Source organism: Chrysochloris asiatica, unplaced genomic scaffold (genome assembly GCF_000296735.1).
Source record: "Chrysochloris asiatica unplaced genomic scaffold, ChrAsi1.0 scaffold00330, whole genome shotgun sequence".
Taxonomy (NCBI): Eukaryota; Metazoa; Chordata; class Mammalia; order Afrosoricida; family Chrysochloridae; genus Chrysochloris; species Chrysochloris asiatica.
In genome coordinates this window covers 2,422,560-2,449,529 of record NW_006408848.1, presented here as the reverse complement: position 1 = coordinate 2,449,529, position 26,970 = coordinate 2,422,560, and the positions used below count along the sequence as shown (strand labels likewise).

General features: G+C 40.6%; 1 protein-coding gene across 1 annotated transcript in view; it reads left to right on the top strand.

Moving 5' to 3' along the window:
• Nucleotides 1-26,970, top strand: part of MCC (mutated in colorectal cancers) — a 402,058-nt gene that overhangs the window by 274,453 nt on the left and 100,635 nt on the right. Inside the window, exons 5-6 of the mRNA XM_006875517.1 lie at nucleotides 6,208-6,371; nucleotides 8,347-8,553. Of these exons, the coding sequence (XP_006875579.1) occupies nucleotides 6,208-6,371; nucleotides 8,347-8,553 (371 nt within the window). The remainder of the gene's footprint in view (nucleotides 1-6,207; nucleotides 6,372-8,346; nucleotides 8,554-26,970) is intronic.

Below are 26,970 nucleotides of genomic sequence, written 5' to 3'. Positions count from 1 at the left end.
GTGGAGGGAAGGTAGAGTCTCCAGTGAATAGTATCCAGCCTGTCCAGGAAGGACTGATGAAATGAAATGCAGATGGGTCTCTTGTGATGCAATAGTGAAGAATTGTTATCAGGACTGATTGTGAGGGTTGGAAATCTAAAGGTGGACATTTTGTAGCAAGGAGAGGAGTGGTTAACTTTTCAGTCTAGGAGCGGAGGGCCCTGGGACCATCAGTGGAGAAGAGCAGAGAGCGGCATCCTACCCAGAGAAGCAGTGAGGCCTGAGATGGAGGCAGAGGCAGAGAGGACGATGTGAAGAGATGGAATGGCTGGGGACTTGGGATCCAGAGAGGGAAAGGGCTGAGGACTGTGGTGGTGGGGGGGTGGGGGTGCAGGTTTACAGGGTACACCCTTTGGTTGGGTGAGGATGCATGGACGGGATGGTAACTATGCCAATGAAACAATGTATGATAGAATGGATGTAGGACTAATGTTCTCCCATGTAGACCATCACACAATTCACATTAAAACATTTATTTAATAATGAAAAAAGAAACAATGACTGTGAGTAGGTATGCACACATACTGGGTAAGCTGGCTTGCTTGTTCACACAAACATGCTTTTGGAGAAGGAAAAACAGCCCTGGACACAGAAGGCCAACACTGTAGTTGCAGCTACAAGTCTGCTGCCCACCTGTTGTACAGCTTAGAGTGACTAACTGAACCTCTTCAAACCTGGAATTCCTCCCCTAGAGCAAGGCTTACACACCTGCATGGTGGAAAGGAATATAAGGATGTATGTGAGAGTACTTTTTAAATTGTCAAGGATGCTGATCACCCAAAGGGACTCTTGTCTGAAGATGCTAAGCCAGTGTAACTGTAGTCTAAACAAGGTACATTTTGCACAGCCTCAAACACTCCTTCCCTTGTCTTGGTGTGTGTTTTTCCCTTTCGGCTCATAAAGTCACACCTCTTTTCTTTTGTAGGAGCTCCAACTGCGTCAGGCTTTGGTATTGAAGCAGGGGCCAGGTTGTCCAAGACATTGAAAACCACGGGGAGGGATTTGAAATGTAATCTAAGCATATGTTTAAAAGAATTTGTATCCACATACTCAAGGGAACAATCAAACACAGTGAACAGTGTTGATGCTAGAGATGAATGGCAGTGAATAAGAAGTGCTATATGAAGGCTATAACCTCAGCCAGGGGACCCAGAATATCCACTCCTGCCGGCCTTGCCCGCCTCCAGTGAGGTCTAAATAGGGAACAATGACAAAGGATAGCCAGGTGTCATCTAATCGTCAGTAGGACTTGTATAAAACCACAGTACAGAGTTCAGTGGACAACTAGGCTAGAGTACATTACTTCGGTTCCTCATCCAGCCTGCGATATTTTATACACTGATTCCTAAAACCAAAGAAGAGCATTTGTAGCGCCAGTTTAAAGGGGCCACTTGTGGCTCTTTATAAAAGCTTGGTTGCTAGCCAAAAGGTTAATGGTTGAAACCCACCAACTGCTCTGCAGGAGAAAGACGTGGCTAACATCTTTGGAAATCCTATGGGGTAGTTCTGCTCTGTCCTATATATAAGGTCACTAAGAGCTACACCAGGACTCTGGTAGCATAGTGGTTACGAATCAGGCTGCTAACCTCAGGGTCAGCAGTTGAAAACTACCAGCTGTTCCACAGGAGAAAGATGAGGCTTTCTGCTCCCATAAAGATTTATAGCCTCGGAAACCCTGTACAGGGTCTCTATGAGTCGGAACTGACTCCACGGCACTCAACAACAACAACAATATAGGATTTCCTAGTGTGGCACTTATAGGATAAGCACTGGACTGCAAGTTGGTTTGAACCACAAGGTTGGTCACTCATACTCAACAGCCGCTCCTTGGAAAACCTTATATAGGGTCGCTATGAGTCGGAACTGACTCCGTGGCACTTAACCACAGAAACAATATAGGATTCCCAAGGCTGTTCTCTTTATGGAAGCAAATTGCCACGTCATTCTCATGCAGAGTGGCTGGTGGGTTCAAATTGCTGACCTTTCAGTTAACAGCCAAGTGCTTAACCACTATGCCAACAGGGCTCCTTTCAGATTGGGGGACTGTTTCTTATTCATCTTTGTACCCCTGCTTCTCACCTGAGATCAGGGCTTAGCAACTGAGTAAAGAACTAGAAAGAAATACTGGTCAGATCCTCCTTGTCTTCTTCATAACCTAGCACCTGCAGGGTTCAGGCCCATTGCCCTCTCTTGAGTCTTGCTCTGTGAGAATCCCTCCACAGAGATGCCTAATATAATTATTGTGTCATGTAGAGCTGTGCTTGGGAAATCTGCATGGGATGACTAAAGGAATATGTCTTTCTTCCTCATTCTACATTTAAGTGCTTAAAAATGCAAAAGATTCAGAAATGTGTGTTCGCTTCAGTTCAAGGCACCAGGAACCCATGTACCCTTGAGGTAAATAATCATTCTGAGGAACCTGTCTTGATTTCCTTCTGGAATTCAGTGTGTGGAGGAAAGTTTCTCAGCATATGTACTCATTGGGGTTCTGCCCTCTCTTCCATACTCCCTTTTGGCTGTGAGTTGTAGGTGGGCAACTGCCCTAAATCTCCAGAGAGCCTATACAGTTGTTATTGTTGTTAAGTGCCATCGAGTTGGTTTCAACTCAAAGTGACCTTTATAGGGTTTCCGAGGAGCAGCTTGTGGGCTTGAACCACTGACCTTGTGGTTCAAACTGACTATGCAGTCCAGTGCTTATACTACAGTGCCACACCAGGACTCTACTCCTGTAGCAAGGAGGAAAACATAAAGCTGAGGTAAAGCAAGCTGCAACTAAGAGTCTGTGTTTTTAGTTTTGTGGTCTCTTATTTAACCTATAGTGAGGTGGTGTCTGAATTTGTTCCTTTGGAAAATGATTTTTGATTACCATCAGTATTCTGTGCTGGACATACAATGAGGAAGGACATACAAAGTCTCTGTGACATGCAACTTGCATTTAAGGAGAGAAGAGATAACAAATATAGAAGTTAATTGTTGTTGTTATTAAATGTTATTGTTTCATTAGGTGTCATTAAGTTGGTTCTGACTCATAGCAACCTTCTGTACAACAGAATGAAATGCAGCTTGGTTCTGTGCTATCTTCACAACCATTCCCATGTTTGAGACCATTGTTGAAGCCACTGTGTCAGACCTTCTCATGAGGGTCTTCCTCTTTTTCACGAACCCTCTGCTTTACCAAGCATGATGTCATTTTCCAGGTACTGATCTTGCCTAAATGTCTTGCCATCCCTGCTTCTAAGCAGCATTCTGGCTATACGTCTTCCAAAGTCAGTTATATAACAATTATTGCTGCCCCCAAATGGGGTAATGGGATAGGAACTTTGAGTAAAGGAGCTAGAATTCCATGCTTAAAGTAAGGTGTATTTAATCTGTATGATGAGCAAATAATCTGAGAAACTGGATTATATGAAGAAGAGCATGGCATCAGGATTGGATGAAGACTCATCAATAACTTGAGATAATACAAATGACACAAATTTGCTTGCTGGAAGCAAAGAAGACTTAAAATACTGATGAAGATCAAAGACTACAGTCTTCAATATGAATTGCACCTCAACATAAAGAAAACAAACATCCTCACAACTAGACCAATAAATAGCCTCATGATAAATGGAGAAAAGATTGAAGTTGTCAAAGACTCCATTTTGTTCAGATCAACCATCAATACTCATGGAAGCAGCAGTCAAGAAATCAAATGGCACGAGGAACTCCAAGATGAACTGATACAGTGGCAGAAGCAATAGGTCAAACGTAGCAGATTGTGAGGATGGCGCAGCACTGGGCAGTGTTTTGTTCTCTTGTGCATAGGGTCACTATGAGTTGGAACCAACTCAAAGACACCTACCAACAACAACAGGTAACGGGACATTTGAGCTGAGAATTGAATGAGCATTAGAGATTTGGGTGGAAATCATTTTAGGCAGAGGAAACAGCAAAGGACAAGGAAGCCCTTCTTGTAGTTGTAGTGTTCCAGCTAAGATTGGGAATGTGAACAAAGTATGATGCGTGAAGGGGCAGGTGGACAAATGAGGCAGAGTCTAGAGCAGTGGTTGTGTCCTAACCACACATTAGAGTTATCTGTGGAACTTAAAAGAAATCTCCAATGACTGGGCTCCACCCCTAGAAATTGTGATTTAATTGTTCTGGGGCGGGACCTGGACATTGGTATTTTATAAAAGCTCCCCAGAGAATTCATTCCATGATGCAGCTGGGGTGCGAAGCACTGATCTCAATCATGCAGGGTCTTACAGACTGCTGTGGTAAGGAGTTTGGACAATGGAAAGTCACTAGATAGATTGGGCCAGGGGAGTCACATGATCTGGTTTACCTCTTCAAGAGGCTCACTTTGCTCCAGCTTGGAGAGTGGAGGTAGGAAGTTGGGAAAGTGGCCCAGGAGAGAAGTAATGGTGGCTTGGAACAGGGCAGTATTGGTGGAGATGGTGAGAAGAGGTCAGTTTGGGGATAAGTTTTGGATGTTATTAACAAGATGGATTGGATTGGGGGCAGAAAAGATAGTTTAGGAATATGAGGCAAAAGGAAGTAAAGGTTGCCTTACAGCATTGACCTAAGTAACTGGGTGCTATTCACAAAAGTGGGAGAGATCAGGGAGGAACAGGCTTGAGAAGTAGATGAAATAGTTATATGTACTGATTAGAGAGAGAACCTCAGACCTTTCTTCTCCCTAAAGTAACTTAGAAGTATAAACAATCACATGAGGTTATTCAGAGAAATCCTGAATGTAATAGTACTAACAGTTTTCTTGAAGTCTTTCATAGATAAACACCAAAAGCCATTGACCATTGTAGTGCATTTAGGTCTTGAGAGGAAGTCGAAGGACAGAAGAGAAACTGAAAACATTGAACTTCTTTCTTGTAGGAATCAGGCAGGACATGTTGTTGATAGTTGTTATCTAGTTATTAGCCCCTGACTCATGCATGGGGACCCTGTACAAAATGGAACAAAGCGCTTGTCCGATCTTCTGTGACCCCATAATTGGTTGGGGATCTGATTGTTGTGAGTCATAGGGCTGGTTTTCTTGGGCTGATTTTTGGATATATATCACCAGTCTTTTCTACCTAATTGTGTTACTCTGGAATCTTCACTGAAACCTTTTCAGCATCACAGCAACACACAATCCACCATTTACAGGCTGGATGTAAGGAAAGGATATATTTTGAGAGCTTGCTTACAGTTGACACCTGACTTGATAATGTAATGAATGGTATGGTGATACACTAAACCCAAAACAGCAGGATAAGAAATTTACATTTGACTTTAAAAAATGTCCTTCCAAGATACATGTCTAGCTTATGTTAAGATTATAGTTAATTCTCACTCCTTGACTAGGCCCTGGGTACCCAGCAAATAAAAACAACCCAAACTTTAAATTCAGAAATTAAGAGTACGATATGAAATTTGTTAGAATGGTGTGTTTTTTTTCTCTTCATGGAAGAACCTGGGTTAAATTGTGGTGATGAGTCATGTCATTTGGTTATTAGGAAAATATCCTGATTATAAGCTTCCTGAGAGCAAGGAAGCTCTTTTACAGTTTATTATTTAAAATATCTAGAATCTCTGGAATCCTGGTGTGGCGGTGTGGGATAATGTGCTAGACTGCAAGGTCGGTTTGTACCGCAAGGTTGGTGGTTCAAACTCACCAGCTGCTCCTCGGAATCCCTATACAGGGTCACTGTCAGTCTGACTGGACGATACTTAACAACAACAACAACAGAGTGTCTACTTATTCTGGGACTTTTCATTTGTTTATTTAGTAAAGTTATAGGACCATCAAAGCAAAAATTCTTCTGAAGTCGGGACTTCACTGAATAAGCAAGCAAAAATGTGGCCAGAAAACTTCTAAAGTCCCAATAGCTCCTTCTGAGGTACCTCATGGTTCTTTTTAAAGAAGCTTTAGATGTAGCTGCCTTCACATGAAAAATGAGAGAATTTGGAATTGGCACAGACATTTGCAAAACAACCATGGCCTCAAACTCTTTAAAGAACTTTCTTTAAATTGCAACTCCAAGTGCCAGCAGCTTGGGAGCTCAAGATAGGTGGTCCTGAACTTTAAGATGTCATCTTGTAAGGCTCTCTCATTTGGTGAGCTGAGCAAAAGCATTCACAGTCCACTTGATTGCTTAATGCCGTTTTGTCCCTATCCACTCACAGATAACTGCAGTGACCTGAACTCAGAACTGCAGAGGGTTCTGACGGGGTTGGAGAGTGTCGTCTGTGGCAGGAAGAAGAGCAGCTGCAGCCTCTCCGTGGCCGAAGTGGACAGGCACATCGAGCAGCTGACCACGGCCAGTGAACACTGTGACTTGGCTATTAAGGTAGAGTCTACCACCACCTCTCTGTCAGAGTCTTCCAGATTCTATGAGGGGACCGGTAATAGCCTTTTCTTAAATATCTGTTTGGGATAAATGTTCCTATGAAAGCCATACTATAGATTGGGCCACCAGCAGAAGTCTCATAGATTCTTACTGAGCTGCATTAAGAAAAGCCATTAAGTCAACAACCAAGATCACTAGTTTTGCCACAAAAAGAACCATGTACTTGGAAACTAATAGAATGTAAATGTTGAAACCACATCATTTTTGTTTGGCTCGTTTATTAACTTGGATGTTTCACTAAAGCTGTAAGGCTTCTAGAATATTATTTGAGGAGTTATCCATTCACGGTGCTAACCGGAGGAGGTTCAAGATCTAAATGGACCTTTTGTCTTCACATCCATCCTAAGCATACTGGAGCTGGGTCTCAGCCACACCTTTCACAAGCAATTTGCTGTATCTCTGTACCAGTTCATTAAGAATAATGGGAAATGATAAGTCCTATTGCTACTAAGACTCTGATATCTTCATATTACTTAACTATGGCTTAGTTACCTAGGCATAGCCATTCAAACACTACCTAACTTAAAAGTCTAGGAGGAACTTGTGCAGATATGTTACTGGAAAAAATGTCTTAGGACTGTAGGTCCAAGTTTCCATTTATAGGAGTCCTGGCTTTCACCAAAGAGTTGTGGTGTGTCTCATGGTGTGTCTCAAGGTAAATTGTGATGCACATCAATACAGCTGGTTTTCCATCTTCATTCATCTCAATTATAAATATACGGTTGGTGTGGTTTCAATGGGGAGAAACATCCTCAGGTGTTACGGTCTTTGAAGTTTCCCAGGCTCTGTGTTTGCAACATCAACCTGGTTTTAGCATTGAGAGGACCAAGGGAAAGCGGGGGCTAAGGACTTGTGCCAACCAGGCATTGTGGGGTGAGCCTGCAGCAAAGCCAAGTAGGTTAAGAATCTCAGATTTGAGAGAAATGACAAAGCACAACACAGGAAAGATGACAGCCTAATTGGGTGACTGTCTTCACCAGGGAACTATTACAAGCTTTCAAGAGTGACATACACTTTAGTCTTCATATTTGAGGCCTTCTGTTTCTCATTATGTCACTTCACTGTCTTTTATCCGTACACAGTACTTCTCCCTCCTCTTTAAATATCTGCAGACTTACGCTTCTTCTTCCACATGACAATCGATGTGAATGAATAGTTTCTGGAAGCAAGCACAGTGAATGTTTCTTCTCTCCCTTGCCCCCACTTGTGTGCATGTTTCCTTCCCATTAATAATTTTATAAATAAATTTTAAATTCCATATTTCCACCTATTACTAAGATTCTGTTCTTTTTGCTTCCTAGTTGTCTTATTAATTAATTAAACCTCTGCTGTCTTAGGAGCCTCCACAATGAGCTTCCTCTTTTCTGTGTCACTGAGACTTATTTTTGTCTTTCACATCTTGGGACTGAGCCTCATTCACACCATCGGAATCCTGATACGACTAAAAGCTGGAAATGGTGGTGTGGCCTCTCTTACTGCTGAGTCTGAACATGGGAGGCCTATAATTTAGGAAACTGCAAGTTAGATTTTGTATGCTGCTTGCAACTTAGTGTTTGTGATTACCTTATCAGAATCGCTAATTGGCTGACTGACTGGTTATGTGTGTTCACCAGTTCTGGAACTTGAATTGGGGAGATAACCATTTGTGTGGACATGGCAGTTAGTGCTACAGATGGAGTTAAACACCTGGAAGAACTGTATTTTCCCTGCTCTGGGGGCTGCTGGGTAACACAGACAAGTGACACTGAAAATGGTGAAAGTACGGTTTGGGGGCATAACTAGTTATGATGTTATTTGTAATTAAATGGTTTTAGAACTTATTCCTTGTGGACACCTGCTACTGTCTGGGATGCTTTGTTTTTCCCCCTTCTCCATGGCAATCCAGTTGGATGTTCTTTGTGGCTATGTTTTATAGACGGTCGAGGAGATTGAGGGAGTACTTGGCCGGGACCTGTACCCCAACCTGGCTGAGGAGCGTGCTCGGTGGGAGAAGGAACTGGCTGGACTGAGGGAAGAGAATGAGAGCCTGACCGCCATGCTGTGCAGCAAAGAGGAGGAACTGAACAGGACCAAGGCCACCATGAATGCCATCCGAGAGGAGCGAGACCGACTCCGGAGGAGGGTAAGCACACCATCCCCATTGTGGCCAGACCTGTTCCAGTGTGGGCTGAGAGGAGGTGGCACGGAAAGCCAAAGGCAGCCCCAAGGGTTTTCTGGCATATTTATAGTGTTGGAACGTCACAATCGCTTTCTTGTTATAAAGTCATTCTTGAAAATGCTAAGGTATGGAGTTAAGACTTTAAAAAACACTCTGGAAACTCAAATCCAAGTGCCTGGTAAAATTATGGACAATGATTCTTTTTTTTTTTTAATGTTTATTGTGAATTATGTGATAGTTTACATGGGAGAACAGTAGCTTTACATTCATCCTATTGTATATTGTTTCATTGCCATGGTTACAATCCCCTCCATGCATTATCAACCAACCAAAGGGTATACCCCACAAACCTCCCACCCCCATCCCCAGTCGTCAGCACACAGTTCCTCTCCCTCTCTGGGTCTAAAGTCCCCAGCTGCTCCATCTCTCCATGTCATCATCTCTGCCTCTGTCTCTGGTTGGACAATGATTCTTGAACCACTCCTCAGGAAATGTGTATCTTCCCCAACCTCAGTTTAAAGATTGTTCTTTTAAGATAGACTAATAATATATTCTATAATTTAGAAACAAAATACAGAATTTTCCCATGGGTTTTTTTGTTTTGTTGTTATAATTTTTAAATTTTATATTATCTGCTCTCTCTTATCTATATAGAATCTAATGTAAAATGTCATCTCATCTAGCATTGTTGTTAAGTGCCATGGAGTCGGTTCCGACCCATAGTGACCCTGTATAGGGTTTCCAAGGAGCAGCCGGTGAGCTTTAACTGCTGACCTTGTGGTTCAAACCGACTTTGCAGTCCAGCGAATTTACCTTCAGTGAGTGTAAACTCATTAAAGTTCAAATAAAATCTAGTTGCCAGCAAGCTGATAACAATTCATGGTGATTTCCATGTGTTCAGAGTGGGATTGCTCTATAGGGTTTTCAAAGCTATAACATTTTGGATGCAGATCACCAGGCCTTTATTCTTCCAAAGCACCGCTGGGTGGGTTCAAACCATCGACCTTTGATTAATGGTTGGTCACTTAACTGAGCACCTAGGGACTTCTAAATGTGAATACCAGCCATTGAAACTCCTTTGGAACCCAGTTCTACTCTGATACACAAGGAATTGCCATGAGTTAAAATGGACTATGTCCACGGCAGGGGTGCAGGGGAGGTGGGGGGAAGGCTGTCTGTATGTGTGAGTGTGTATGTGAGAGAGAGAGAGAGAGGAGAGACTTATCACTAGTATTCTTCCTAGTATACTAATGGCTTCACCACTTTAACTAGTTTGAGAACCAATTTGTTTACATCCATTACTTAAGGAGCTAATGTTTCAGCATAAAAATGTTTGGCAGAATTGTTAAAGCTATCAGTTTTCCAGAGATGACGTTGTTTCCCAAGAACCCACTGTACTTCTTTGTGTGGCTTTGAATTTGAGCTGTGATTGAACTGAGTTCTTCAGTCAGAAACAGTTCCCTCTGAACTTCACCTTGAATCACTAGGCCAACTCTACTCTCTTGATCCTTGTAATATAAGAAGCTTGCTTTCTAGTTGTACCCTAACTGGAGATTTTGCTTGCACATGAAGTTGAAACGGCGGGGAGGGGGATGAGGATCTGGGAAGATTCATCACCCATCACCATTGTTCCTTACTCTTTAAAAACCACCTTGGAAATAATTTGTTCTTTAATAAGCACAACATGTATAAATCATTCTGTTTTTAATTGGCATATTATGTATGGACAGTGGCAGGTTACCCAATAAGCAAGCTAAGCATGGGCTTGCTTACTAAACTGTATCAAGCAGTTTCACATTTTTTCACCACATCAAAGATTATCCTTCCAGATATTGTTAGCATCTGCTTCTCTCCCAACCCCACATTTGAAATCAACTTCCTACAGAGTCAAAGGCTCATTGTAAACTGACAATACCTAAAAGGGATAGAGTACTCAGTAAGCAAGGTAAGCATTAGCTTACTTGCTAATCTGTAGTGAATAGTTTCACATGTGTTTTAAAGACTTGGTGGAAAAACATGTGAAACTGTTCACTACAAATCAGTAAGTAGTATTTATTGGGTAATTCATCCCTATATATGGATATGGAAGAAATGACTGTTTTTGAATGTAATTCAATCTCACCCTTATTTGAGAGCAATGGCACAATTAAAAGACCAGAACTCATGCCTCTCATGTCTGAATTCATGTGCCTAAGCATATTTTCAGTACCCAGCTATATCGGATCCCAATCTCCATGCTTGCATCAGCGGGTGTAAATCATTCCAATCAGCAAAGCTTTTATCTGGGCAACCTGGTGAAATGTGCTTAGTACTACAGCCCACACCACCTGTAATTTCCTGGATTACACTCCCTGATTGTTATGACTAATGTCCTAATTGGTGTGCTTGCTTTTTAGTGTGTGTTCTGATGGCACTCGCCTGTCAGTTTGTCGTACTGCAGTGGTTGGAGTGTTGATGGGATGCAGGAAGCTATGCCATCTGTATTTCATGTACAGTTTGTCCATGGGGGACAGGTTTCAGCTGAGCTTTCAGACTAAGACTAGGAAGAAGGAGAGAAGGACTACTTCTGAATGTTTAGCCATTAGAAATCCTATGAATAGCAGTAGAACACTGTCAGAGAGCACCAGAATACTGAATATTGAACCATGATGAAGAGCACCAGAATATTGTCAAATAGAGAGCCTGAAGATGGGCACTCAGGTTGAAAGACACTCCAAATACTACTAGAGAAAAGCTGCCTCCTCAAAACATAGTTGACCTGGATGAGGCAAATGGAGTAAAACATTCAGGACATTCACTTGCTGATGGGGCATAATGCAAAATGAGAACAAACAGCTGTAAACATCCATTGATAATCAGAATATGGAATGTACAGACTATGTTTCTAGGAAAATCATAAGTTTTCAAAAATGAAATGGAACACATAAAGATCAATGTCTTAGGCATTAGTGAACTGAAATGGACTGGCATTGGCCATTTTGAATCTGACTGTCATATAGTTTGCTATACTGAGAATGACAACTTGAGAAGGAATGGCACCACATCCATCAACAAAAAGAGCATTTTAATATCTGTCTTGAAGTGTTATTCTCTCAGTAATAGGATAATATCCATACTCCTACAAGGGAGTCCTGGTGTGGCGCTGTGGGTTAATGCTCCAGACTGCAAAGCCATTTGAACTGCAAGGTCGGTGGTTCAAGCTCACCAGCTGCTCCTCAGAAACCCTATACAGGGTAGCTATGGGTCCGAATCAACTCAGCGGCACTTAACAACAACAAGGTAGACCCAAACAGTTAATACCACTAGTATTCAAATGTACACATCAACCACTAAAGCCAGTGATGATAAATTCAAAGAATTCTACCAACTTCTTCAGTCTGAAATTGATCAATCATGTAATCAACATATATTGATAATTACATGTAATTGGAATGCAAAGGTGAGAAACAAAGAAGAAGGATTACTTTTTGGGAACTATGACCTTAGTGATAGACACAATGCTGGGGAACACATGATAGAATTTTACAAGACCAATGACTTACTCATTTTAAATACCCTTTTAAATGACAACTGTACACACGGAATATGGCATAAACAGACGTCAGATTGACCATATACATCAGAAGAGATGGTAGAAAGGCTCCATATCACTAGCCAAAACAAAGGGAGACTGTGGAACAGACCATCAGTTGCTCATATGCAAGTTTAGGCTGAAGCTGAAGAAAACTAAAAGAAGTCTATAAGAACCAAAATATGACCTTGAACATGATCCTACCTGAATTTAGAGATAATTTCAAGAACAGATTTAATGGATTAGATACTAATGACTGAAGACTAGAAAAGTTGTGGGATGAAATCAAGACCATTGTACAGAATGAAAGCAAAAGGTCATTAAGAAGACAAGAAAGTAGGGGAAAAAACAAATGGATGTCAGAAGAGACTCTGAAACTTGCTCTCCAGCATACCAGATGCTAAAGTAAATGGAAGAGATGAGGCTATAAAAGAGCTGAACAAAAAATATAAAACGGCAGCTCAAGAAGACAAATTGAAGTATTATAATAAAATGTTCTAAGACCTGGAGTTAGATAATCAAAAGAGAAAAATACGCTCAGCATTTCTCAAGCTGAAAGAACTGAAGAAAAATGTCAGGCCTTTATTTGTACTATTGAAGGATTCTATGGCAAGATCGTAGGAGAATTAATGCCTTTGAGTTGTGGTGTTGGAGGAGAATACTGAAAGTGCCATGGACTGCCAAAAGAACCAATAGATCTGTTTTGGAAGAAGTACAACCAGAGTGCTCCTTGGAGGCCAGGATGGCTAAGCTTCGTCTCTCATACTTTGGACATGATTGTCTGGAGGAAAGAGTCGCTGGAGAAGGATGTCATGCTGGATAAGGTGGAGGGTCAGAGAAAAAGAGGAAGACCTCTAAAGAGATGGATTGGTCAGGTGGTATCATTGATGGACTCAAGTGTGACAGCGGTAGTGAGGTTGGTCCAGGATCGGACATTGTTTTGTTCTGCTTTGCATGGGGTCGCTATGAGTCGGTTCTGACTCGATGGCACCTGACAACAACAGCAACAACAATGGCAAATTATTGAATGATGCAGAAAGCATCAAAAGAAATGATCAATATTCAACCATTTCATGACGTAGCATAGGATCAAGAGTCAGTGGTACTGAAGGAAGAAGTCCAAGGTGCACTGAAAGCACGGATAAATAACGAGGCTCTGGGAAATGGTGGAATACAAATTGAAATTTTTAACAAACTGTTGCAGCAATGGTGACACTCGCTTATCTAGGCCAAGAAATTTGCAAGACAGTTACCTAGCCAACTGATTGGAAGCGATCCATATTTATGCCCAATCCAAAGAAAGGTGACCCAACAGAAGATAGAAATCGTTGGACAATATCATTAATATCAGAAGCAAATTTTGCCAAAGATAAGTCAAAAACAACTGCAACAGTTCTCTAACAGGGTACTGTTGCCATAGATTCATACAAGGACGTGTAATAAGAGATATTACTGATGTCAGATGGATCTTAACTGAAAGTAGAAAATACCAGAAAGATGTTTACCTGTGATTTATGGACTATGCAAAGGCTTTTGATTATGTGAGTCATGACATGGTATCGATAACATTGCAGAGAATGAGTATTCCAGAGCATTTCATTGTGATCACGAAGAAACTGTACCTAGATCAGGAGGCAGTCATTCTAACAGAAAAGGAACACTGAATGATTTAAAATCAGAAAAGGTGTGTGCCAGGGTTGTATACTTTCACCATATTTATTCAATCTGTATGCTGAGCAACTAATCCAGTAAAATGGATTATATGAAGAAGAACATAGCATCAGGATTGGAGAAAGACTCATTGTTGCCTATAACATGCAAATGATACAACCTTGCTTGCTGAAAGTGAAAAGGACTTAAAATACTAGTGAAGATCAAAGAGCACAACCTTCGATATGGATTGCACCTCACTGTAAAGGAAACAAAAATCCTCATCACTGGACTAAATAAATAACATTGTATTAAATGGAGAAAAAATTGAAGTTATCAAAGACTTCATTTTATGCCTATTTACTGTCAACACTCATGAAAGCAGCAGTCAAGAAATCAAAGGACTGATTGCATTAGGCAAATCTTCTGAAAAAGACCTCTTTAAAGTGCTCAAGACCGAAGATGTCAGTTTGAGAACAAAGGTGCACCTGACCTAAGCCATGGTATTTTCAGTATCCTCATATGCATGTGAAAGTTGGACAGTAAAATAAGGAAGACTGTAGAAAAATTGATGCATTTGAGTTGTGGTGTTACAGAAGAATATTGAAAGTACCATGGACTGCCAAAAGAACAAACAATTCTGTATTGAAAAATGTACAGCCAGAATGCTCCTTAGAAACCAGGATGTGAGGCCTCGCCTGTCATGATGCAGACATATTATCAGGAGGAACCAGTCCCTGGAGAAGAACATCTTTCTTGGTAAAGTGGAGAGTCAGCAAAAACAGGAAGACCTCCCTACACTGAGATGGATTGGCACAATGACAACAGGAATGGGCTTGGAACGCATATAACAATGATTGTGAGGATGGCTTAGGTAAGGGCAGTGTTTTGTTCTGTTGTGCGTAGCATGGCTGAGTCGGAACTGACTCAAGGACAACAACAACTGATGGCACATGTTTTGTGAAGGAACTATTGCTCTTAGGTATAATTACATATAGTGGTTTAAACAAATTCCTTCTTCTAACTTGAGTTGGACTGCAAACCACAAGTTCAGTGGTTCAATCCCACCAACTGCTCAGCAATAGAAAGTTGAAGCTTTCTTCTTCCGCCAAAAATTAAAGTCTCCGAAATCCTACACAGGGTCATTGTGAGTCAGAACCGACTCAATGACACTTAATAACAACAACTTGAGTTACTAAAGCATAAGATAAGATAGCCTTTGACTGAAACTTGTTGTTAAGTGCCATCGAGTTGTTGCCTAGTCATAGCAACCCTGTACGTGGTTTTCAGTGGCTAATGAGTTTCAAGCACCGACCTTGTGGTTCAAACCGACCTTGTGTTCCAGTGCTTTATCCCACAGTACCACACTAGGACTATAACTTGTTGTTAGGTGCTATCCAGTCGGTCCAAACTCATAGCGACCCTATACACAACAGAATGAACACTGCCCAGTCTTGCACCAACCTCACAATCATTGCTACATTTGAGCCCATCGCTGCTGCCATCTCTTGGGGTTCTTGCTGTTTTTCTCCATTTTATCAAACATGATATCCTTCTCCAGGGACTGGTTCCTCCTGATAATATGCCTCAAGTATGAAAGATGAAATGTGGCTATCCTGGCTTCCAGGGAGCATTCTGGTTATACTTCCAACACAGATAGGTTAGTTTTTTGGTAGTCTGTGGTACTTTTAATATTCTCCACCAACACCATAGCTCAGATGCATAAATTCTTCTACAGTCTTCCTTTGATGATGTGATGCCATTCTTACTCAATTTGTCATTCCCAGCATAGTAAACCACATGATTGTCAGATTTAAAATGGCCAGTGCCTGTCTATTTCAGTTCACTGATGCCTAGGATATCGATGTTCATGCATTCCATTTCATTTTTTACAACTTCCATTTTTCCTAGGTTCATACTTAGTACATTCCATGTTCTGATTTTTATGGATGTTGACAGTTGTTTCTCTTCATCTTGAGTTGTGCCTCATCAGCAAATAAAGATCCCAAAGGCTTTACTCCATTCGTGTCATCATGGTCAACTTTACTTTTAGGAGACAGCTCTTTCCCAGTTGTATTTTGAATGCCTTCCAACCTGAGGGGCTCATCTTCCGGCATTATATCTAACAGTATTCTGATGCTATTCATCATGTTTCACTATTCTGGTGCTGACAGTGTTCCACTGTTATTCAGAAGGTTTTCAGTGACAAAACGTTCTGAAGTAGCCCGTCCTCTCCTTCTTCTTATTTGTCTTTGTGTGGAAGCTCGTCTGAAACCTGTCCACCATGTCCACCATGACCCTGGCATTTAAAGTACCTGTGACATAGCTTACAGACTCACAGAAACATGCAAGCCACCCCAGTAGAACAAACTGACAGACAAGTGGTAGACTGTAAGTAGGCTATATAAAATATAAAAAGCCAACCCTGCCTCTCCTGTTGCTGTTTCTGCCCCCCCTAACTCAGATGGTCAGTATTAAGAACAGCATAGGATGCTAGTACTTGTAGAAGGGACTGCAGAGGCAGACATCCTGATTCATAGCCTGGCTGACTAAGTCGCTTACCCTCTCTGTGATGTAGTTTACTCTGTCATGAAGTTGGGATCATAATAGTACACAGTGCAGATTGCTTGAAAATGCGATTATCTTCATGAAACACTTAGATACAATGCCTTGTGTTATGTACTATTGAGTCAGTTCTGACTCATAGCAACCTTATGTATGGTTTCCAAGGAGTGGCTGATGGTTTTGAACCTCCAGACTTTCTAGTTTTATCAGTCTAGTGCTTATCCTACACAACCTGGTACATCATAAATTCTCAGAAAATGTTAGGAATTATTTGAGGCCTACTGCAAAATTACCTGTTGAGTGTTCTAGGAAGTTTATCATCTTTTTTGCCCTAAGAATTCTTAGATATTAGAGGATTTCATGGAAGAATTCCATTGTCTTTTCATTCCATTTTTCTATAACTTTTTGAAATTCCTTCATATTTGAACTCTAAGATTGACACTGAAAAAGTTTTCTTTTCTCTATATATGTATTCCAAGGAGCTCTGGTAGCGTAGTGGTTACGAATCAGGCTGCGAACCTTAAGGTCAGCAGTTCAAAACTACCAGCCGCTCCGCGGGAGAAAGATGAGGCTTTCTACTCCCGTAAAGATTTACACCCTCGGAAACCCTGTACAGGGTCGCTGTGGGTCGGAACCGACTCGACGGCACTTAACAACAACAAGATATATGTATTCCAGTCAAAACCTTTCATTTAATCACATACAATGGGGATTCAAGAGTTCCTGGGAAAATTCCATTATCTTTCAGTTCTGTTTTTCCACAAGCTTATTTTCTTTTAAACTTTTTGTTGTGAATTGAGTAGTTTTCAGTACAGATCAGTCTCACTTTGTACATGACCTTTTATGTTTGTTCAGTTCATAAGGTTTTATATAAATTTGTATAATTTATATTTAACTTGCCCCAAATACTAAAATGCTAAGGACCTGTATTTCTTTCTCAATTGGACATGTCCCAATGGAATGGCTACACACAGCCTTAAAATAGCTATATTTGCATTTCAAGACAATCATGGCTCTCATAGAATTTACTAGATTACTTTGAATGCCAGACAATTCCCTCCTCACCCAATATGTTTCATTTCCCTGGGGAGGAATCTGTCTTTTGTGGTTGGCGTTGTCTTCTGTTTGTGATGTGTATCTCTAGGGAGTGACCGCAGTCCAGTTTCCTGTCCATTCTGTGAACACCACATGATACATGGCTGGTTTGCCTTTGCTGGCTTTCTCTGAACCCACATTTCATCAAAGATGCTTGAAAAGCAACTGAAGCCACATGGTTTGTTTTGATTTTGTTCTTTGCCCACAATTGATTCTATAGAATTTAAACTGACCAGATCAATAGGATTGGTACTTACCCCGCTGCCTGTAATTAAACAAAGTGCTCTTGGTAGGTTTTCTGAGTCTTTTTCAAGATTTAATTAAATTAGATCTTTAATATATTCGGTTAGCAGATTGTATTGCTTTGCAAAGTAGTAACTAAGAAACAACAGGCAAACGATTTATATTATTGGTCCCAGTTCATGATTAAATGAGATAATCATTTATTTCTGCATGCTCTGTAATGTAACCAATCATTATTGTCTCTTACTTGAAGAAATGGGCCTAATTTAGGCAAGGTAGAATTAATTACTCTAGAAAGGAGGCACTTTGCTCTTCATTCAGTTCTCCATTTCATAAGCATGACTGATTCTTTCCTATGTGCCAGACAGAACAGGACACATTCCCTGGCTTTAAGGATATTGACAAGACAGGCAAGTAAGAAGTCATTACAGTGGTTTGTACCATGGACTGGAGAGGAATGCATACGGAGAGTGGCTTGGAAGCCTCATTGAGGGGACAGGTGATGGTGGAATTATAGCATGTTTTTCACATAGATTGTTTAGGTCACCCAGCATGTAGTAAAATTGATGAATATTTTACTCAAATTGTTGGACAAATCAAACATGATGTGACTCTAGTCACTTGAATCTGTGTCCCATTTAATCAAAGATTTGTAACAAAGCAAGTTCTTTCTGAGGTTTTGTACAGGTTCTTCAAAGAGTTGTACAGTTTGTGGCATAAGATGGTGGTAGCAGTTCTGCCTTTTGCCTCATGCCCACCTGGGTTGTAAAGAAAAAAAAACAAAAAACAAAAAACAACCATCCCTCCCAAATCACCGTCTATTCATTTGGGTTTGATAACTCAGGTATCATGCTCGCAGTTACAAGGTTAACTGGGGAAGTTAACAGATTACAGTTCGGGATCAGAAATGTTCAGGAGACTGTTCTTCCAGTCAGGACAACCTCTCCTCTGCCATGCCCAGAGGCAGGCCTCTCTCTGACCCTCTGCACCTTGGCTTGGCCTCTGCCCTGCTTGGGCAATGTTACAAAGCTCTTTTAGAGATGCTGATAAATGCGTACAGGGCACACCACTCCACCATAAACATCAATCTGAAGGCACTCGGCTCTAGCTCCGTGGGTCAGCAAACCTAGCTTCCCCAATTAACAGGCACCCTATTCTGCAAGCAAACCACCTGCCCAAAGTCACTCTGCTTTATTTACTTTGTGGACTAGGAAACTCACCACTCTGTCTCATGCTCTGGTTCTTGGTTCTGCTGCTGCTGCTTCTGTGGTGTTGTCAGAGCTTTCTGTCCTTGGGTTGAGGGGGTTCAGTGTGTAGGGATCTCAAGGTTCAAAGGAGAAATTCTACTCCTGGTTCTTTCTTTTTGATGGCAGTAAGATCCCCTGTTCCTGCATCTGAGACGGCTCATTTTATGCACAGCAGGATGGCAAAATTGACCAATGAGCCCTGTTAACAGGCATTCATAACTGAATCATACAATCCTTCTGCATCTTCCTCTACCTTCTGTTAACCCAGACCCAGGACATTCGCTGGGAATTTACAATGACTATCTCAAAAAGACATTAAATAATTCATTACACTGCATGGGTATTTCCAGCATGACTAGGGATGAATTCCATCTACCTATTCTTGGCTTCTTCCTCCCTTGAGGTCTGTTTTCTGCTTTGACTCTTTACTTCTCCCACTCCTGCTTCAAATGTCTTTAAAACCCTTATTATTAGTTACATTAACAACATCTAAAGATATTGGTTGAAAGTGTTGAGGGCTGTGTTTCTACCAGCTATATGTAGCATATGGAGCCCTGGTGTGGTGCTGTGGGTTAACATGCCAGACTGCAAAGCCATTTGAACTGCAAGGTCGGTAGTTCAAGCTCACCAGCTGCTCCTTGGAAACCCTATACAGGGTCGCTATGGGTCGGAACCAACTTGACAGAACTTAACAACAACAACAACAACATATGTATCATGTAGCTATCATTTCCAAACCAATTTTTTCTATACTTAAATATAACAATACATTTATGAAGGGATTTGATTGTTCTATGTTCATAAAACATATAATAAAAATGGAATCACCCAGTTTAGCAGGTCTCTTAACATATAAGTGAGGACTCTAAATTCCAGATTTTTAAATGGCTATTATTATTTGACTCCATAGCTAAGGAAACGGTCAGGTAAACTTCCATTCTGTTTCCCTGCTCATTTCATTCCTCTCACGTCATCTTCCTGAACAGAAAGTAACTCTGAGTTCCTCTTTTTGGGAGATGGGGAAGTGGGTGGGAGGAGTGGTATGAAACTGGGAAACGAATTGTGAAAGGAAGACTAGATGAAAGTAAAACGAGAGGAATTTTCTTCATATGTTGCCACGCTCTGAGAGCCAATTTAGCCCATAAGGTTTAATAAGTACCAAGAAAAGTACCAATCCTGTTTTATACTCTTTTGGATCGCTTTTACATTTGTGGTTGTGATGGGAATGATTGGGCCACACTCTGTCTGCAAACAATCATTCTCACATAGTAGCGATCACTGTCACGTATGCAGGAAAACACACAGGTCAGGCACTTGTCCCATGAAGTTACCAACAGGGGCAATTTGCAGAGCAGTCTCTTCTGTAACCTGGAGCTGTGTCCTGGAGCCATTTGTTCTGAATCCATCAGAAACATCAAATTTGTAAGCCTCTAGCATTTGCCACGTTATCTCCAAGGACACTTTGATTAGTGGTCATGCATAAAGGGCGTATGTTTTACTATGCACTTCTTTCAACTAGTTAATTCACCTTTAATGTATAATTTATGCTAGGCTGCCAACCGAACTGGGATATAAGATTTACAGTGTTGTACTGAGAAGTCCATGGAGTCCTGGTGTGGCACTGTGGGTTAATGCGCCACACTGCAAAGCTGTTTGAACTGCAAGGTTGGTGGTTCAAGCTCACCATTTGCTCCTCGGAAACCCTATACAGGGTCACTATGGATCAGAACTGACTTGATGGCATTTAGCAACAACAACAATTGAGAAGTCCACAGCATGGTCTGTCTTTGAGGCAGTTGTTTTCTTTGTCTAAATTGTCTCCTTAAATGCTAAGTCAGGATCATTGATATTTTTAACTAAAAAGCTGTTGTTGTTGTTGTTGTTGTTCTTAAGTGCCATCAAGTTGGTTCCGACCCATAGTGACTTTATATAGGGTTTCCGAGGAGCAGTTGGTGAAATTGAAATGGAAATACACTGGTAGCTATTACGACAAAACAGAGTTGTTAGCCACCGCCTAGTCAACTTTGACTCATACTGACTTCAGGAACCATAGAACAAAACACTGCCCAGTCCTGGGTCATCCTCACAATTGTGGTTAACGCTTGAGTCAGTTGCTGCTGACACTGTGCCAATCCATCTCACTGGGGGTCTTCCTTTTTTTCTCCAACCTTTCTCACATCCTTCTCTAGGGACTGGTCCCTCCTGATAATATGTCTGAACTCTGATAGACGAAGTCTGGCCATCCTGGCTTCTAAAGAACATTCTGAGTGTACTTCTTACAACACAGAATTGTTTGTTCTTCTGGCAATCCATGGTACTTTTAATATTCTCCTTCAACATCATAACTCAAATACATCAGTCTTCTATGGTCTTCCTTATTCATTTTCCAACTTTCACCTGCATATGAGGCTATTCATAATACCATGGCTTGGGTCACTTGGACCTTACTTTTCTCCTTGCTCTTGAACACTTTAAAGAAGCCTTGTGTAGCAGATTTGCCTAATGGAGTACATCTTTTGATTTCTTCCATGAGTGTTAATTGTAGGTCAAAAAAAAAAAAAATTCAACAACTTAAGTGTTTTTCACATTTATCGTGATATTATATAGGGTCAAGTTGTGAGGATTTTTGTTTTCTTTAAATCAAGGTGCAATCCATACTGAAGATGAAGATATGATGAAGATCTTTGATCTTCATCAGTAAGTATTCTAAATCCTTTTTGTTTCCTGCATATCACAGATTATTAACAAGTCTTCCTCCAGTTCTGATGCCATGTTCTTCTTCATATAATTCAGCTTCTCAGATTATTTGTTCAGCATACAGATTGACTAAATATGGTGAAGGAATATAACCCTGGTGCATACCTTTCCAGATTTTAAATCATTCAGTGTTCCCTTTTCTGTTCGAACAACTGCCTTTTAGTCTGTGTATACATTCCTTGTGAGCATACCTAAACATTTCTGGACTACCCGTTCTTTGTTCAATATTATTCATGATCCATATAGTTGAAAGACTTTACATAGTCAATGAAGCACCATCAGACATCTTTCTTATATTCTTTGCTTTCAGCCAAGATTCATCTGACATCAGCAATTATAACCCTTTTTTCATGTTTGTTCTGAATCTGGCTTGAATTTCTGACAGTTCCTTGTCAATGTTCTGTTGCAGCTGTTTTTTAATTATCTTCAGCAAAATTTTACTTGTGTGGGATATTAATATTGTTCAATGATTTCTGCATTCTGTTGGGTCACCTCTTTTTCGGAATGGGCACAAATACAGATCTATTCCAATCAGTTGGCCAGGTAACTGTCTTCCAAATTTCTTGGCATAGAATGAGCACCTTCAGTGCAGCATCAGCTTGTTGAAAGATTTCAATTTGTATTCCATTAATTCCTGAAGCCTTCTTTTTCACTGATGCCTTCAGTGCATTTTGGATGTCTTCCTTCAGTACTATTGATTATTGATTGCATCTACTTCTTGAAATGGCTGAACATCAACCACTTCTTTTTGGTACAGTGACTCTCTGTACACATTCCATCTTCTTTTAATACACTCTGCATCATTAAATATAGATTCCTTCAACATTACAAGTCAAGTCTTAAATTTTTACTTTAGTTCTTCCAACCTGAGAAATGCTGAGCCTGTTCTTCCCTTTTGGTTTTCTAACACCAGTCTCTGCACATTTCATTATAATACTTGACTTTATCTTTTCAAGCTTCCCTTTAAATTTATATGTTCATATCTTTTATCTCCCCTTTCTTTCTTTCACTTTAGCATTTCTATGCTGGAGAACAAGTATCAGAGTCTCTTTTGACACCATTTTGGTCTTTTTTCTTTTCTGTCTTTGAAATGTCCTTTTGCTTTCTGCACGTACGATGTTCTTGATGTCATCCCTCAATTCTACTGAACTTTGATCACTAGTACTAATGTGTCAACTCTGTGCTTGAGATTGTCTCTGTATTCAGGTGGGATATGTTGAAGGTCTTATATTGTCTCTCATGGACTTGTTTTAATTTTCTTCAGCTTGCACTTTTGCATATGAACAATTGATGACCTGTTCCACAGTTGGCCCATGGCCATATTTTGACTGATGATATTGAGCTTTTCTACTGTCTCTTCTCAAAATGTAGTCATTTTATCCCTGCAAAGGTTGGAAGCAAAGAGGAGGGATCAGTAGTTGGAAAATATGACCTTGGGGATAGAAATGATGCTGGAGATTGCATGATAGAATTCTGCAAAATCAATGATTTGTTCATTTCAAATACCTTCTTTAGACAGCATAAGAGATGACTATACACATGGACGTCACCAGATATAATACATAGAAATCAAATTGACTACATCTATAGGAGCTCTGGTAGTATAGTGGTTATGAATCAGGCTGCGAACCGCAAGGTCAGCAGCTCAAAACTACCAGCTGTTCCACAGGAGAAAGATGAGGCTTTCTGCTCCTATAAAGATTTACAGCCTCGGAAACTCTGTACAGAGTCACTGTTAGTCAGAACCAACTCCACGGCACATCACCACATCTGTAGAAAGAGATGAAAGAAAAGCTCACTATATCAGTAAAGCAAGGCAGTGGCAGATTGTGGAACACACCATCAATTGCTCATATGCAAATTCAAACTGAAGCTGAAAAAAATGAAAACAAGTCCACGAGAGCCAAAATATGACATTGAATATATCCCACCTGAATTTAGAGATCATCTGAAGAACAAATGTGATACATTAAACACTAAAGACTGAAGACCAGAAGATTTGTGGAATGACATCAAGAACATCATACATGAAGAAAGCAAAAAGTCATTAAGAAGACCAGAAAGAAGGAAAAGGTCAAAATGGATGTCAGAAGAGACACTGATACTTTCTCTCCAGCATAGCATTGCTAAAGCAAATGGAAGAAATGAGGAGGTCCAAGAGCTGAACAGAAAACTTCAAAGATCAGCTCTAGAAAATAAAGCCAAGTATTACAACAGAATTGTGCAAGATCTGGAGTCAGAAAATCAAAAAGGAAGAACACAACATGCTCAGCATTTCTCAAGCTGGAGGAACTGAAGAAAAAAATTCAAGCCTCAGCTTTCATTATTGAAGGATTCTCTGGGCAAACTATTGAATGATGCAAAAAGTATCAAGAGAAGATGGAAGGAATACGCAGAGTCACTGTACCAAAAGGAAATGGTTGATGTTCAGTGATTTCAAGAGGTAGCATACGATAAGAGCCAATGATACTGAAGGAAGAAGTCCAAGGTACATTGAAGGAGTTGGAAAAGAACAAGGCACCAGGAATTGATGGAATACAAATTGAAATATTTCAAGAAAGTGAGGCGGCACAGGAGGCACCCACTCATCTATGCCAAGAAAATCTGGCCAACTGATTGGAAGAGATCCGGATTTGTGCCCATTCCAAAGAGAGGTGACCCAACGGACTGCGGAAATCATCAGACAATCTCTTTGATATCCCATGTGAGTAAAGTTTTACTAAAGGTAATACAGAAACGGCTGCAAGCATACTTTGACAGAGAACTTCTAGAGGTTCAAGCCAGATTCACAAGAGGCCATGGAACAAGGGATATCATTGCTGATGTCCGATGGATCTTGGCGGAAAGCAGAGACTATCAGAAAGATGGTTACCTCTGCTTTATTGACTATGCAAATTCTTTTGATCATGACAAGCTATGGACAACATTGCAAACTGTGAGTATTCCTGAACACTTAATTGTGCTCATGAGGAATCTGTACATGGACAAGACGCAGTTGTTTGAACGGAACATGGGAATACAGAATGGTTAAAAATTAAGAATGGTGTGTGACAGGGTTGCATTCTTTCACCATACTTATTCAACCTGTATGCTGAGCAAATAGTCCGAGAAGCTGGGTGATATGAAGAAAAACATGACATCAGTATTAGAGGAAGACTCATTAACAACCTGCAATATGCAGATCATACAACCTTGCTTGCTGAAAGTAAAGAAGACTTAAAACATTTACTGATGAAGATCAAAGAGCACTGCCTTTGGTATGGATTACATCTCAATGTAAAGAAAACAAAAGTCCTAACCACTGGACATATAAACAACGTTCTTATCAACAGAGAAAAGATTGAAGTTGTCAAGGACTTCATTCCTCTTGGATCAACTATCAACACTCATGGAAGCAGCAGTCAAGAAATCAGATGACATATTGCATTAGGCAAATCTGCAGCGCAAGACAATTTCCAAATGTTGAAGAGCAAAGATGTCAGCTTGAGGACTAAGGTACGCCTGACCCAAACCATGGTAATTTCAATAACCTCATATGCATGTGAAAGTTGGACAGTGAATAAGGAAGACCATAGAAGAATTGATGCTTTTGAGTGTTGGAGGAGAATATTGAAAGTACCATGGGTTGCCAAAAGAACCAACAGATCTGTGTTGAAAGAAGTGCAGCCAGAGTGCTCCTTAGAGGCCAAGATGGCCAAACTTCGTCTCTCATACTTTGAACATATTGTCAGGAGGGACCAGTCACTGGAGAAGGATATCATGTTTGGTAAGGTGGAGGGTCAGAGAAAAAGTGGAAGACCCCCAGTGAAATGGATTGGCAAAGTGGCAGAATCAGTGGGCTCAAGCGTGACAATGATGATAGTGAGGTTGGCCCAGGATTGGGCTGTGTTTCCTTCTGCTGTGCATAAGGTCACTATGAGTCCGTACCAACTCGATGGCACCTAACAACAGCAACAGCAATATTCTACATGGTAAGGTTGTACTCACCTTTATGTTGTCTGAAAAAGGTGGTGGTGGGAAGGTGGTTGTGTGCCTTAACTCATTTCTGACTCATAGTGAATATGGGTTTCTGAAGTTAAATATTTACAGGAGCAGAAAGCCTCATCTTTCTCCCAAGGTATGGCTGGTAGATTGTAATTGCAAACATTTTGGTTAGCAGTCTAGCACATAACTCTCTATGCTACCAAGGCACCTTTTAAAAAGGATTTTGCTATGAATAAGTCATTGGTCTTGCAAGATTCTATCATTGGATTTCCAGTATCATTTCTGTCATCAATGCCATATTTCCCATCTACTGATCCTTCCTCTTTGTTTCCAACCTTCACATTATAATCACCAGTAACTATCAATATATCTTGATTACATGTTTGATCAATTTCAGACTGAAAAAGTTGTTATAAATCTTCAATTTCTTATCACTGGTTCTAGTGGTTGGTGAGTAAATTTGAATGATAGTGGTATGAATTGGTCTTCTTTGTAGGCGTATTGGATATTACCCTACTACAGACAGCATTGGACTTCCAAGATCTTGAAATGTACTTTTTGATGACAAATGTGATGCCATTCTTCTTGATTTTGTTGTTCCCAGCATTGTAAACCACATAATTGTCAGATTCAAATTAGCCAGTACTAGTCCATTTCAGGTCAGTAATGCCTAGAGTATCTGTCTATCTATGCATCCCATTTCATTTTTGACAATTTCCAATTTCCCTAGATTCAGATTTAGTACATTCCATGTTCAAATTACTAATGGGTGTTTGCAGATGTTTCTCCTCATTTTGGGTTGTACCCCATCAGTAAATGAAAGTCCCGAAAGCTTGACTTCATTCTTGTCATCATGGTCAGCTCTTCTTTGAGGAGGAAGCTCTTCTCCAGTCATATTTTGAATGTCTTACAACCTGAGTGGCACATCTTCCAGTACTATATCTGACAATATTCTGATGCTACTCATCATGTTCTTATCTTCTGGGACTAAATCTGACAATGTTCTCCTATTCATAAGGTTTTCATTGTTAAACATTCAGAACTAGTTTCCCTGTCCTTCTTCCTAGCCTGTCTTAATCTGGAAGCTCAGCTGAAACCTGTCCAACATGAAAAATCCTGTTGGTATTTAGAATACTGGTGGCATAGCGTCCAGAATCACAACACACAAGGCACCACAGTATGACATACTGACAGATGAGTGGTAGTTTCTGTTGTACTCTTTCTAAATTTTCAAATTAAAAAATTAAGCAAGATTAGGGAGAGTGATTT